This window comes from Brachyhypopomus gauderio, chromosome 17, assembly GCF_052324685.1.
Source record: "Brachyhypopomus gauderio isolate BG-103 chromosome 17, BGAUD_0.2, whole genome shotgun sequence".
In the NCBI taxonomy this organism is placed as follows: domain Eukaryota; kingdom Metazoa; phylum Chordata; class Actinopteri; order Gymnotiformes; family Hypopomidae; genus Brachyhypopomus; species Brachyhypopomus gauderio.
The window spans coordinates 10,845,609-10,860,577 of NC_135227.1; the positions used below are offsets into that span (position 1 = coordinate 10,845,609).

Below are 14,969 nucleotides of genomic sequence, written 5' to 3' on the forward strand. Positions count from 1 at the left end.
ATGAAATAGTGATGGAGTTTTCTCCTAACCAACAACAGCAAATGCAACACTGATTTTTATGACACCTTGAAGAAATTAATCATAAATTAACCAGTCCATTTGGTCAATAGCTTCACTCACAATGAGGTTTCATTTGCATCTTAATAACACCATTGTCTCCACTAAAGAGTGTGGCATATGTGAACTCTACTGCCCCCCTACAATCCTTACCCATACAATAACACCACAGTCTCCACCCCGTGTTATTGTCATTGTTATAGCTCCCATTGGTGTTCCTCAGCAGGACGTTGTCAACTACCTAAACCCTTATGCAGCACAGAGGTTTTAAAGGCACATCGATACAGCCTGAAAATGCCAATTAAAATCATTGTGTTTTATTTCAGATTATTCACATTATGCTGCTATGCAGACTATACTGAGTATACCAGAATAGATTGTGGTGAGTTTCAACTGTACTTTTACACTACTGGTCTCTAAGCCTATTGTGATTCAGGATTAAGCCCCTAACCCCAAAGGTGGAGATGAAGACAAAGCCATGATAGCTGTCTGTGGACAACCGTTCATTAATATGAATAGCCATCTTAACCTCCTCCCTTCAAACACTGAAGTGTTTTAGTTTGAAATGCAATTTAAATATATGACCAAAAAAAAGACATTATTTAAAAAAGGACAATATCTTTAAAATGAACCAGTACTGTGAAATGTCTAATATTACAACGCAACAAAATACTTGCATGACATCAAAAACATCTGACAAAAATGAGGAAAAACTAGTATGATTTTTTTCGTTTGGTTCCGGCTGTCTCTCTCTAATATAGAATATTATTTATGTAAATACTGAAAAAAAAACCTGACCGTTTTTGTTTAATTTAGACCTTCCAGATGGCATAGAGCATAGCTCCCCACTGTGCATTGTCATGTTGCTCTGTGTAATTAGACCCATGAGAGCAGTAACGTCAGTAACTTTAGTACTTTGACCATAGGGCCCATGTGCTTGCTCGATTACAAAGTGGACGGTTGAGCCCATCGTCACGTGGACCACCTGTGACGGTGAGGCTATGTGAACAGTGAGGTCTTTTTGTATACACTGCAAACCATCAATAAACTGTACACCCATGTCCACAATGGTCAAATGTTTTTCAATAGCACTGATGCATGTCAGATTTTCCTTTAGTTTTGAAAGTGAAGTGAAAAAGGTGGGAGGATTCATGGTGGCTAAACGTCTGGAGAATTCGGTTATCAGGTCAGCCAACATCCAAGCCACACAGCATAAACCTGATGCAGTTGAAGTATGTAATCAAACTGGATAAAATATTTAGAAAAGTCATCAAAAAGTAATCTAATCCATCGAGATTTCACAAACTTGTGCCTCAGATATTCCCTCAAGACTTCCTTGGTTAAAGCAGGTATTTGAAATTTAAGTGCCCCAACTCCATTACAGGAATCTTTAGGAATCTACAGCTTCCGAGCAGATATTTCATGACAAAAACAGGTATTGCATCAATTAAACACTAAGACTTCAGGTAAGACCCTTAAAGTACTTAGCAACATCTGATTATTCATCTTATAAAAGCAAACAAACTAAACAAAAATAACACCCTAAAGCTGTTTAGCAACTAGTCGTTACTGGCCAGCCAATACGTACGTGACTGGAAACAATTTTTTTAAAAATGTCTGCAAGAAATGGAGAAAACACAAATGAAAGAATTGCACTGCAGCCAAGCAGTGTTTCAGGAGCCCATTAAGCACACTGAGCATGGAGTTGTCAGCGACTCGTTCTGAGCTGGAGAGGTATGGATTTTCTGTCTGCAGATATATTTATCTGGATCAGTTAGTAGTAGCTTCCTTGGAATAAAGAATTCTCTGCACCTTAGCAAGTGCTATGTCAGTAAGTGTAACAACACAATTCCAAACAGAATACCATTGATTAGTAACCTGAAAAGATAGTGCTTTCTCAAAGACAGTAAATGCAGCAACAAGCAAGAAAATTAACCTGAATTGACAATAAAAAATTCAACTACTTAAAGGGCAAATGCAGTTTTGCAGTTTGTGGAATATCAGCACAAGCATATGCAAGATTTTATTCAGATTATGGAAAGAGGGTAGGGATTAATATGCCACTGGTAGGCAATTGAGAAGCAAACCAGAGAAGTGCAGCTCCATTTTTCCACAAAAAGACAAGAATGACCTGCAACATACAGGCCAGCCCAAATCCAATGAGCAACGAAGAGCTATAAAGGACCTTATTTTCATTTTAGTAACTTTTACTAGTCAGTCTTTTTACATCTAAATTAAGGACTACTTGTTTGGTAGTTGGTCAGCAAGCAATCTTAACTTCTATGCTTCTCTTTTTAAATGAAGGGAAGCACATATTTTCAGTGTGACCTTAATAGTAAACTGCATTTCTGAAAATTATTTGTGCTTTTCGCATCTAGGAGCAACTGTAAAGACAAAGAATTTAGCTTGTTAACTGTGGTGTAAACAACTAGTCAGAGTCCGTAACTGAATCTGCTGCCTGATGGAAAACAATGCCACCTCAACATTTTATTTTATCATGCAACAGTCCAAACTAAACCCATTTAAAGAAGTAAAAAAGGTTTTATTCATTAGAGAATATGCCCATTCTCCATCTGCAGGTCACACAGGGCAAAGCTCACTGCTTTCAACACACTCCTTGGCTTTGCTCATTGGGGCAACAGCCACGGACTTCAAAAATCCACTTAAAAAATTATAATTAAAAAAAAAAATGTGTCTAAAAATTGTCACACAATACAGTGTGAAAATGATTTTTTTACAGGTACACCTTCTCGAGGTTGCAACCACAACAAAAATATGTACAAACACAGATTAGTAGAACCACTGAATCAAAAAATGCCCATCATACAGCATATTTTGAAAGTGGCGATCATGAATATACAAGAAAGAAAGAAAGAAAGAAAGAAAGAAAGAAAAAAAAGGCCCATGTAATGACTACATCAACAGTCCATAGCATCATTTTCTGCTGCGCCAGGCTGATGTCATAAAGCAACCAGTACTACAGGTAACAATTTTTAAATCACAACCGCCGCCATATTTAGACGCATAAACCTTTAGGGACTCGTTCCAAGCCAAGCATGTGCACCCACCCACACACACTTGAGGCCCAATCAGCAGACACATTCAGAGCCAACGTTCTTAGCTACTCTGTGCTCTCTTCAGTCTCTTCACTCGTCAGTCTGTTTGCCCGGGGTGGCCGCTGCTGCTGGCGTTGGGGCCTGGGCCTGCTTCTGCTTCTGCCGGTGGCGCTCAGCACGCAGCTCTTCGAAGGAGAACTCTGTGGCTCCGCTGTAGAGCAGCTCCATGCAGTACATGCTCTTCTCTCCGCCCCGGGTCTCCTCGTCCTGCTGCAGCTGCATGTGATCCTGCAGCCTCTTGAGCGGAGTCTGTTCCTCCCGCCGTGGCTTCCTCGCCGACAGCACCGTGTTCACCGCAGGGTTGATCTTGCATGGGGTCCTGCGGGAGAAAGCAACACAACCTAAAAACACGCACATGCGTAGATGCAAGCAGGGAAGGGCTAGCGCAGAACCAAGCTAAACACCAGAAATAGATTAATTATCATACAGGAGATATGACTTGTACTATTCTGCATTGATTCATGCTTTTTGCAACATTTGTAAACAAGGGCTAATACTAAGCGCTAAGACTGAAATTGTAGCCCATTTTAACATGTCGACCAAACAAACCCACCAGGGACACAATGTCCTATAAAGCGATGGGAGAGATAAACTGGAAATAAATCATTCAGTGATTAACATGCACATTAAAAGCCAAAGGCTTGGGGCCTAATCACCATGTGTTAGCATGATGAGGCCAGTAGATATTGGTATCTCTGTGCACTCACACTGCAGGAGGCTGATCACTCTCCTCCACAAACGGATGGAAATTTGGCTTTGGAGGTGGAGCCACTGTAGTGTGGCCAAACCTGGACTTCTGGGGCAACTGATAGTGGGAGAGAAAATAAGATCAATCATTTCTGGTCCTGCTGAAACATACATGATGTGAACATTGTTGTTTAGGGCCACGACCCAGACTGGGTCACAAATGTGCTCATAATGGGTTACCCAATGACTGGTAATAAACAATTGAGCATCCAGAGAATGCTGTATAGTATAATTTGAGGTCACATTCTCCCTCTCTTCGCTCAAATGTTCAGAACAGTCAACTGATCACCATTTAGTGGTGAACTGATGTCAGCAATAGAGGTTTACACTGTATAGACCTGGTAATCCCAGCAGATGCACGTGGATTACTCTGTGAGACAATTTAATTTAAATTCCATGTCCAACAGGACCTCCACCAAGTGCTAAGTGATAAAAGGACATGGCTTTGAATGAGCCATGTTCAAATCCTCAATCATAGAGGCTGTGGTCAGAAGGCTGCCGCTGTCCGTCATGGCAGCAATCATGGAACACACCAGTGCTGAGGTAAACAGTCACACTGAAGGAGGCTTTCCGAGTAATACCAGCAGAGATCATCGGATTCGATCGAGTGGTATCTGAAGGCCGGAGACGTGCTACTAAGGCTGCTGCCGTAATAAAAGTTTGGTCTTGAGAGAAGTTAGGAGATGCCAAACAAGCTTTTGGGTGGCCCCAAAGATAATCTGACAAACTGTCCAACACCTCAGGAGGGAAAAGCTCAGCCTCTATGAAAAAGTCTTCACTGACATACTGCAGAAAAGCATAGTTATGTAATTGAACCCAAGATGCAGGAGGAACTATACAGGTTCCACCTAGGTCATGCAACAGTGAACTCTTGTATCTGGCAGACCTTAGTGAGGATTCATGGGTGTACACCAATACAGTTCACATATGCTTATACATCCTGTACAGCGGTCTAGAGGTGAACTCTCCATGTTATGTGCAGATTATGTCATGTGGTTCTCTTTGAATATGAGCACTTCACAGCCAAGTGAGATGCATCTGGGATGGAAATCAGCACCCTGAATTAGTTTGTACAGGTGAACCAGAAAGATGTGTCCTAGGATGTAGCGCTCTGTGTACCTGTCAAAAGCACCCACCCTCACTTATGGTCATAGGTAGTGATCGAAAGAATAAGACCAAATGTATGTAGCAAAAACGAAGAAGTTTCTCCACAAGATTCCTCGACTCCCACTTCATGATGGGGTACAGAGTTTTGCAAACTGAGAAGGCATCAGACTAGAGCTGCTGTTCCTCACAATTTAGAGGAGCCAATAGAAGTCATAAAGATGTCTCCTGGTTATGTACCACTACAGCTCTTCCAGGCTTGTGCCAGAGGAAGGAGACCCAGAGGCAGACCCAGGACCTGCTGAAGTGCTTCTGTTTCTCAGCTGACCTGGAAACATCTAGGTGTCCCACAGTAGGAGCTGAAATACGTCACGGAGAACATAAGAAGTCTGGGCTGACCTTTCAGAGCCTGATTCCACTATGACCTTACAGATATCTACTGCACTAATATTATCCTTCAGTCGCAGAATGGAACCATTTTTTAAAGTTGTATCTTTGCACTATAGTTTTAAAAACCACATAAAGAATAACTAAAACTACTTGGGAAATAAATGAACACTAACAGTGCTTCTAATAAAGTGGATGAAGCTACACACAATGTGTGGTTCAAAAATCTTTAACACTGCAGCTTTCACATAGCGCAATCAACGATGAGTGAAAATAATTACAAACTATGTAGAGAACCAATAGGTCTAATTTTTTTTAGTGTTCTTTTAGAAACATTCTCATACCTTAGCATTGGTCCATTTATCAGGTCTCTGTTCATTCTCCTTAGCTTTAGCAGTGGGAGGGGCCATCCAACTTTCTAGCTTAGGCTCGTGAGGCTCGAGGTATTCCTTATTCTCATCAAATATCATTAATCGACTGTTCTGGCCTGCAACAAGAGGTTGCTTAAACTGCAAACCCCGGGTACCTGAAAAACAAAGTAATCAGTCATGAGCCGAACTGTTAGTCATTTGCTCCTCTTCCGCCTGCATAAATGAACCAAATGGTCAGACCTGCAGAAGAGAATCCCTGTTAATATCCATGAAAGATCATTTTAGCTGTAGAACACTTTACACATATGCTCTTGGACATAACCAGGAAATTAAATAGTTCTCCAAGATAATTGGCGCTACTCACTGCCAATAGAGCCAGCCACCCTGTTAATGGGAGCAACTGCTTTTTTCTTTCCCTTGGCCTTTAGTTCCACAAGGGAAGTCCTCTGAGGCTCTGGAGGTTCATCTCCTTTCTCCTGATCAGCTACTGATGTCATCATCTGCCTGCACACACGTGCCTGCAAAGCCCTGTGAGTAGAACATTTTCATTTGAGTAACAGCACTAACTTGCCACTGTGACCAAGTTTAAATTCTTCAAAAATATACATTTTATATATAAAAATCACATACCTGTGAAACTGCTGGAGCCTATCCAAAGGTTCGGCCCGACATTTTAAACCCTCTTGGAATATACTATCGGCCATCCGTGCGTTTCCTCTCTTCTCATACTCTTCAGACCACGCAATGTAAAAAGATGCTTGCATTGTCCCTATTCCCTGAGCTTGCATGTACCGGTAGATATCCAGAGGATCAGAACAGCCTTCTGCCTATTGTTCAAAACAGGAGATACAGAGTAGAACATTAAACTGAAGTTTAAGGAGGAGACCAGCACTTGGGGTGGAGATACCAAAGCACTTACAAATCTGATCCAAAGGTCAAGATAACGGCCATCATTGTGATATTTCTTTTCTTCTGTGAACTTCGTCACTGCTCTTTCCAGTAGAATAGTTAAGCTGCTCTCCTTTCCTCCCTGTGGATAAGTCTGTTGTGTCCATTTTATGTACCTACAACAAAAGGCATCAGATTTCTTTTGTGAGAAGGTACATGCAAAAAAAAAAAAAAAAAAGAATAATCCTCAAGAAACCTGCAGTACATTGACACTAATGTAACAAAATATTAGCACATCTATTCCTACCTGTACCAAACGTCAAGAGGGTCATCTCCAGTATACATGCGCAGCTCTGACTCAAATGCCCTAAGAATTCACACAAAAATAAGAGGGGAATAAAATGTTGATGGTAAATATAGATGAAAATGTAAAACCACTTGGTTCAGAACTGTACTCTTGTGCTATAATAATCATAGTACATTATAATGTAAATTTGGAGTACAGAATGCAAATAGAGTAGTTACTGTTTCTGTTGGTTCAGAGCTGTACTGGGCCCATCCTGTTGGCAGAGGGCTTGTTGCAAGACTGCGATGGTTCGGCCACGTCTCAATGGTTGGATGTTCTCTTTGCACAACTCCCACTCTGCGTCGCCGTCTGCCATTCTTACTGATGGCCGCGCACTGCTCTACCAGTGTCCTACTAGGCATCAGAGACCACTCATCAGACTTGAACAAAACATTTGTGACAAGACAGGCCAAGTTAAAGTGCAATAACGGTGGAGAGCTGGGAAACATACATTAATTAGCAGCCATTCAGTTCAAGGACTGACAAGTGAGTTAGACCTTCAAAAGCTAAAAGGGAAATGGCTTCAGCAAGTTAACAGCGTTGGGAGAGGCTTAAACATCTCCTCATGGCATGTACAACCACCATAGCCCACATAAACGACAGGATAAATAACGGTCAGTTTAGCAAGTTTAGGTATTTCGGAATTAACTAAATATTTTTGAGAGCTAGCCTACGTAACCGTCATAGGAGCTTTGAAGATTTTAGCACTTTTGCCGAGTCGTAACTCTAAAATCACTACCAAAATTAGGTCACTAGACGTAGCTAGTAAACCTATCCAAGATAACGTTGTTTTGGACAGGCTCGCCATCTCTCACTAGCTAACTAATTAAATTAGCTAATTAAATTAGTTAGCGCCACGTCTGGAAATACACATTTGGGAGATGGGAACTCGTGTTAGTTAATCTACTAGCTAGCTGTTCTGGCCTAGCTGGCTAATTTTAGTCTGGTTATTTGAACTAACAGCTGGCTAGCTCACCTAGCTTGTTGGCTGATTTCTCCAGGAAGCTGGCTAAGTCTCCTGATGCGAGTTGGTCCACAGCTACTAAACTGAAGTTAACTTTCAGATTAAAATGGTCGCTAGTTTGCTAAATGACCTTTGTTATGCAGTTTATCATAGGTTTTGTTGACTAGCTAGGTTGGCTGGTTTAAAACGGACTTGTCGAGTGAAACGTCAATCGCTTGTTGGATTAGACAGGTTAACGCTTCATTACATTACATTCACTAGCATTAGTTATAACATTAGTCAGTTAACTAACTAGTTATCGAACTGAGGCAGAACACGTCAACTAGTTACTTACTTCGTCTTTTTTCTTTTAAGAATACAAGTTATAATCCGAAATTGTTTTTTAATCCACTCCGCAACGCCAGTGTCCGTTTTTGTCAGCGGACAATCAGTCGTGCTCAAAATATTTGAACGTTAACCGTTAAGAGACTACGGCGATTGTGATTGGTCAATGCTGCTCAGGCGACATAAGCGTTAGTCTGGTCACAAAACGGTTTATTTATACATTAAAATGTATATTTATAATGTACACGAGTGATTCAACTTTTAATTCGATTTAGCGCTTCACAAAATTAACCTTTTATATTTTAATGCCTGCATCGACCCAAACGAAAGGAGCGCGTCAATGCGTAAAGCATGCTGGTTAATGATGTTTGAACAATAATTTAAACTTCCTGTTTCCATTAGATAATCTGTTTTTAACAATTAATCTACGACATATCAATATTTTTGATTTTGATTTAGTTTACATCTCAAAACGTTTGAATTCGAATTTGTATAAATTACTTCATGTGGGCCTATCGCTTATTAATGCTCTTTATCGGACTACAATTACCATGATCCATTGTTCTTCCTGATTTCTTCCTTGACAGGTAGATCACAAACGCTGATCGCTGTCTATGTAGCAGGCAGTTTTTTCCCTTTCAGTAATTAAAAAATGAATTTGATTACGAAATGTGGTGCATATTGTAATACATACTGCTCACGTCGTCAGAAGCTTTTTCTCTTGTTGGTCGTCTAAGACTTGATTAACTTTACCGTCTGTGCTATTTTCTGAACCAGTCCCACAGTAGGAGGCCCACTATGAATAGTCGTTGTTATGGTTGCGCATCTAAGTTCACACTCTTCAAAAAAGAGGTTGGTTCGTTTGTACTGTCGTGTGTTATAAAAATGTAAATTGACTTACGTCTTATGCAGTAGTGAGTATTTAATTATGTTGCAGTTGGGTTGCAAGAGCTGTGGGCGCTCGTTCTGTTCTGGGTGCCTAACGTACAGTGCGTTGGTGCCCCGCTACGGAAATACCGAACAGAAAGTCTGCAGGCAATGCCACGGGAACCTCACAAGGTGTCGACTCCTGTTGTGCATAACCTGTATAAATACAGCAATTAATGATATTGTTATTGAAATGTTGAGGTGGTCTTTTGTGCATGCAGTGGTGGAAAACCGAATGATGCTGCAAGATGGTCCCCACCTGAAAACTACAAAAAGTAAGGCTTAATGAGTTTTTTGCTTTGCAAAAATATTTTTCCCCCCAACTATGGTTTGTGAATAATTTTGTGTTCCAGGCGGGTTGCTGCTTTTGAAGCCAAACAAGCTCCAAACCAACGTATGGGTCATGGAAGTGGAAAGAATACCACGTTACCTTCTATTCCAACCAAAGGCTTAAGTAAGGAGGACCAGGCCATTGCACAACGCCTCCAGAAGCTAAAAGAGGAAACAAAGCCAAGTGAGTTTGTTCAGTACTTACTAACACAATTAAGATGTGCTGCTACAGACCAGTGAGACCAGTGACCTTCTCCATTATATACAGAGTCGGTACCAACAGAAAAGGAGATCGAGTCTCGCCTCACTGCTTTGAAGGCTCCAGTCCAGCCAGTGCCTTCATCTCAAGAGATGGAAGACCGTTTGGCAGCGTTGCAAGGAAGAACGGCTCCTTCCCAAGCAGCACCTCCAGTACGTACAGGGCTTGTGTATATGCCAGCAGTGGCACAACATGCAGTGTTCCAGCAGTATATGAAATAACACTGGATTATAGCAAATTTGGTTAAAGGTTTGCACATCAGATCCTTTTTTGCCTTCTGATCAAAATATACCTGGCCATGATAACGGGAGAGGTTCATTTCTTTTTCCATCCCTTTCCAAATTCCAAGATCTGCTTTAGTACCGTGATTTATATTCAGCTGTTAGATGAACACAATGGGTGTGGTAAACAATCACTAAACTAAAATGTATTCTTCATTATATTATGTATTCATGCAAATTCAAACATACAGTGTACATAAAAAGCTGTAAATGTCATGTTTGTCGTAAAACATTGCTTGGAGATTGTGAATGTGTGCAGGTTCACCAGCCACCTGATATAAGGACTCAGACAGAACAGGCCAATGATTTAATGACCCAGATGACAGAGGAAGTTGCCATTGACAACCAACAGCATCCAGAGGGTATTTATTACACCACCATACCTAGAGCAGGTGTAAAACTTGTCTTTCACACCTCACTTCAGTTTTTAGCTTCACTGTTCTGCCTGATGTGAAAATGTCAGGTAAACACAAAATCAAGCATGAATACATAAAAGGGCTTTATTAACATTGTAGTTACAGTAACCACTGTTTTATTAGAAACACCTACCTTGCAAGTACACACACAGGCCACATTATTAAGTACACCTATCTTATAGGTACATTTTATAGATGTACAATTACAGACCTTATCTTTGCTGAGTACAGTTCCAAAGACACCCTCTACTGTCTACAGTTTCTGACCACAATACCATTGATTACCAGGTGTTATTTAGGTGGGCAACCATTCTCAACAGAGCAATGACTCTAACATAGTAGTGTCGTAGTGATTGGTATTGTGTTGGTATGAATGTGTCAGACATAAAAATGCTCCTGGAGTTTGTACATGCGTTACTGTCAGTGCTGGGTTGAGAGTGGCCAACCTTCAGAATATCTAGCCACTCTTCTGAAGTCAGATGAGGTAAGCAACTAGACGTTTGTGATGAATAATGTTTCTGATAAAGTGCTAGGTGAGTGTAATTAAGATTCTGTGTACCTTACTCAGTTTCAGAGCTATTAGCTCGTAGGGTCTGTTTTTGTGCCTTTGACAGCTCTGTCTTGCTTTGTAGCTGATAGCTTGGAGGCTTCGGTCAGCTCTCTGAATAATCTCAACAAACGCGACGCTGGGAGCGTGGACGAGAACTTGGATGATGAGCGCCTGACCGTCAAGTGGCTAGAGGAGGAGAAGAGCCGGGTGCTGGCCGAGGCTAAGGAGGACCTCAGCCGTGAGGAACGTGGCCAGGAACAGCTGCTTCTGATGGCCAAGAGGTTGGCCCAGTTGCAGGGACACAACCCAGACCATGGTAACCTCATGTTCCTATGTATTAGCACAGCATTTTATTATCTGTGTTAGATACTGATCCAGTGAGTTGTTTTGCTGTACTATTTAGGAACCTAGCAAAATGGGTGCTTTATATACTTCTACAAACAGAGGCCTGTTTGTTTCAGTTACCATGACCGATTTCCAGCAACCTGACAGTGAAGAAGAGACAGAAGAGGAAGCCATCAGCAGGGTTTTGAAAAGGGTCTGTAAATATAAAGCATAAACTATAAGATTAAAACTGAATTCTTTCCCACATTCATTCTGCCCTGGTTGTTATTATGCTGATGACTAGCACATTCTCATTTAATGACCATTCAGTACAGTTAAAGTGCAGTCACCATTAAGTCATACACAACTTTAGTGATGACTTTTTGTGCTTCAGATAATAGTGATAGGTTGTTTTTAAATCCATTTGTCACACTGGACATGCTACATATGAACGTTGATCTGATTTACAGCTGTCAGAAGAGGCTGCTTTAGATGAGGCCAGTGGTTATAACATCCCTCCAGAGCGAAGTGGCCCAGAAAACAAAGAGATGCCCAAACCCAAATCCAACAGGAAGAATGTAAGAAATTTAGTTTCTTGTTCAGTTTGTGTGAAATTCATGCTTATGCCATGAGGGGGCACCAAATTCAATACAATGTTTATAAACTTACTAAACCCTTATTTGAAATGTTAAGAATATACATTTAGAGGTAAAAAAATAAAATAAACCTCTATTACGCTTATCTTACAAGCATGTGTCCATTTAAGTGTTATCTTGCTTAGATAATGGTATGTGAGCTCAAGTAAATGATGTTTGTTGTTTTCGTTAGAGTCGACTTCATTCGTCTAAATCCAAGCCTCAAGCTCCTGCCGCCGTGTGCCAGGGCCCAGACAGTGAGGAGGAGGATGAGGAAGAGCTGCCCTGGTGCTGCATCTGTAATCAGGACGCCACTATTCGGTGCCACACGTGTGACCGAGACCTGTACTGCAACCGCTGCTTTAGGTAGGAAATGACAAACTGAAAATGCTGTTTGGATCCATAAAAGTCCACAAAATTAATAATAAATAACTGAAATATCATTTAAAATATGGTAAAACCTACCCAGTTTATACAGTTAGATGATTTCAATATTCTCATAATTGTCTTGTGTGTGTGCAGTGTCACGGCAGTCTAGTCTAATGGATATGCTAAAGTACATTAATATACCTCCACTTATATGCAGACAAATCAACCTTTTAACCTTTTGTAATTTAGTTAAAGGAAACATTTTTACTGTTCAGTTGCATACAATTATGTTGCATTATGCATCAAGTCACATAGGAAATTGCCTATGTATATATATAATATACAGACCTTTTTTTTTACCTCCACAGGGAAGGCCATGACAAATATGATCGAGAACAGCACCATACATCAAGTTACACTACCCCTAAGAAAGCCAAAAGAAAGACATAACTCATAACTGATATTTCCTGTGGCTAACAGTAGCACTGTACCCCTAAAAATAACCATAATTTTCTGACTGACAAAGGCAGGTGTTGTAAATTATTAATTTACTAAAAAAAATCTAGATATAGATGGTGAAAATGTCCAAATGTCCAATATATTTCATTGTTGGTACCCAGTGCTATAAGTAAGCTGATGTAGTTATCCGAGGAGCAAGAAAGTCATCTGTCTTAGCTTATTAGCCTATCACTGGTGGGTTTGGTTTTAGGACTTTGAATGGTGGAATGTAAGAATATTTATTTGTTTAATAATGTTATTGGAAATTTTCTAAACAATAAACAAAACCTTCACCTAAATCTTGAACTTCCTCTTTAACTTTTCCACTGGGGAAGCACATAATACCCTGATAATAATAATAAATATATAAATATAATATAAAAAATAATAAAGTGTTTATTTATACCAAGTGACTGAAGGTTTCTTTTTTCAACCCAGACTTCCTTTTATCTTGCTTAGAGTTTTGAGCTATGACACAAACATATGTCTGGCACTGAAACACCGGGGACAGTCCTTGTATGACACACTCTCCCATGCTCCTTTATTACCACTGCGTGTACAGTACCTTTCCCATATATGCTGTTGGCATTATGTGCAAGTGACACAGAAAGATTGCTGAATTTCAGAGTGGTGAAGTGTGTGTCTAGCCAATGGTCTGAGTGTCTGACGGACGGTCTGGCTATTATGTTGAGCAGTCCTATAGGCTCTTATTTCAGATGAGTCACTCCCACTTGCAGTGAGACAATCATTTGCTCTAGGGGCGGTCAAAGCCCTCGTCTCTCCGTCTCGCTCCCTGACTCCTATCTGATCCAGGATTGTTTTACCACACAGAGATCACCCAGTAAATTGAATCATACCTTTGAAAAGATAATGAGATTTTGACAAGACACCATATTGTACCTATTGAATTCTGGATGGTTAATTACATTGTGCCGTGATTGTATTGGCATGTCCACTTAGTTGCAAATGCTTAAATAGAAAGTAAAGGGTTCGAGAGAGATCTCCCCTTACGGGTAGAAAGAGGTAGAATGAAAGCTGGAAAAAATCGTAGGGGAGATGAGGGGAGGAAGTGTGTCGGCATTAGCAGACATTATCTACTGACTCTGGGGACATATAGAGTGGGCTTACAGACCGAGAGTGGGCCATTAGGACCCTGTTCACTGTTGTTCTCTGCTCAGATCTAAAATGTGGCATTAAACAGAACATGGTTAATGTACGGTTACAGCCATAATGGGTTGTACATGTTCTGGGTTAACAGCAAAGCACTTTTAGACATTGCTGAGAGTCAGATACTTCCAGCAATACTGATTGTTAGCAGAGGTTTTTTTTGTCTGGGATTACATGTTATGTATTGAAATTGCTCTGGCATTAATTAATTCTTACTAACCGTGAGGATATGTTAACCCTTCCAAAGAACCTGTGTCTGATACCTTTGTGATCAGAACAGGACATGCATGTATCTTCAGACAACCACACACTGACCACACTGAACTTTGTCTGGAAAACTGGAACAAACTGCCACTTTGACGTATTTCACACAATTACCCATTTATGGACGCACAGTAATGCGTTTGTCCTTAATGCTAACTTCATTCATGCTGCAATGGTTGATGTGACACTGCATTGTTTGAAAATGTCAGTGGTTTTCTTTGAGCTTTGAATGCTTGTCACATGCTCAAACATTAGGGGTGCATTCATGATACAGTGACGTTTCATAATCTTACAAACATTAAGACGTAAATGTAAAATGTACTGAAAAACATGCGTTGTTGCACGCAGCAATTTACACATAATTCTAGTCAAGTCTTTGCAGCAGAATGCAACTTAAAACCACATCCATACAGCCTGTGGTAGCTTAGAAAAAGCCCAAATATATAGCAAAATAAAAAAGTACAAAAGAAAAGCTATAATTTGGGAAGGGCAACAAGCTTCCTTTCTCTCATGTTAAAGAAACTGTCCAGTCTAGTTATTTCTTTGATCTTTCGGGTTGGAAGATTTAAGATCACTCAGAGGTTAACAGTTAACGACTAAACCAAGTAAAAAGGTTCACAACATAGTTGAACACCACCACCTACA

General features: G+C 40.5%; 2 protein-coding genes across 9 annotated transcripts; one reads left to right on the top strand and one right to left on the bottom strand.

Annotated features, from left to right (window-relative positions):
* Positions 1-2,507: 2,507 nt before the first annotated feature.
* bub1bb (BUB1 mitotic checkpoint serine/threonine kinase Bb) lies at positions 2,508-9,312 on the bottom strand. 5 transcript variants are annotated; one of them, XM_076978005.1, is made up of 9 exons: positions 9,206-9,312; positions 7,196-7,367; positions 6,978-7,037; positions 6,702-6,846; positions 6,413-6,609; positions 6,147-6,310; positions 5,756-5,937; positions 3,881-3,978; positions 2,508-3,492 (listed from the first exon to the last, which is right to left on the bottom strand). In XM_076978005.1, exons 2-9 carry the CDS (start codon positions 7,330-7,332, stop codon positions 3,204-3,206), a joined length of 1,272 nt encoding a protein of 423 aa, XP_076834120.1. In that variant the 5' UTR covers positions 7,333-7,367; positions 9,206-9,312; the 3' UTR covers positions 2,508-3,203. The 5 variants fall into 5 exon arrangements, with proteins under 5 accessions (XP_076834120.1, XP_076834119.1, XP_076834118.1 ...); XM_076978004.1 differs by having other exon boundaries at positions 7,196-7,370; positions 9,206-9,285; XM_076978003.1 differs by lacking the exon at positions 9,206-9,312 and adding an exon at positions 8,315-8,498.
* Positions 8,085-13,192, top strand: zfyve19 (zinc finger, FYVE domain containing 19). Of its 4 annotated transcripts, none has more exons than XM_076977999.1 (12): positions 8,085-8,211; positions 9,082-9,156; positions 9,242-9,363; positions 9,453-9,506; positions 9,585-9,745; positions 9,830-9,972; positions 10,361-10,463; positions 11,150-11,383; positions 11,529-11,605; positions 11,862-11,969; positions 12,220-12,392; positions 12,764-13,192. In XM_076977999.1, the coding sequence occupies exons 2-12, from the start codon at positions 9,103-9,105 to the stop codon at positions 12,843-12,845; spliced, it is 1,311 nt and encodes a 436-aa protein (XP_076834114.1). In that variant the 5' UTR covers positions 8,085-8,211; positions 9,082-9,102; the 3' UTR covers positions 12,846-13,192. The 4 variants fall into 4 exon arrangements, with proteins under 4 accessions (XP_076834114.1, XP_076834116.1, XP_076834113.1 ...); XM_076977998.1 differs by lacking the exon at positions 8,085-8,211 and adding an exon at positions 8,770-8,891; XM_076978001.1 differs by lacking the exon at positions 9,242-9,363.
* The last annotated feature ends 1,777 nt before the right edge of the window (positions 13,193-14,969 follow it).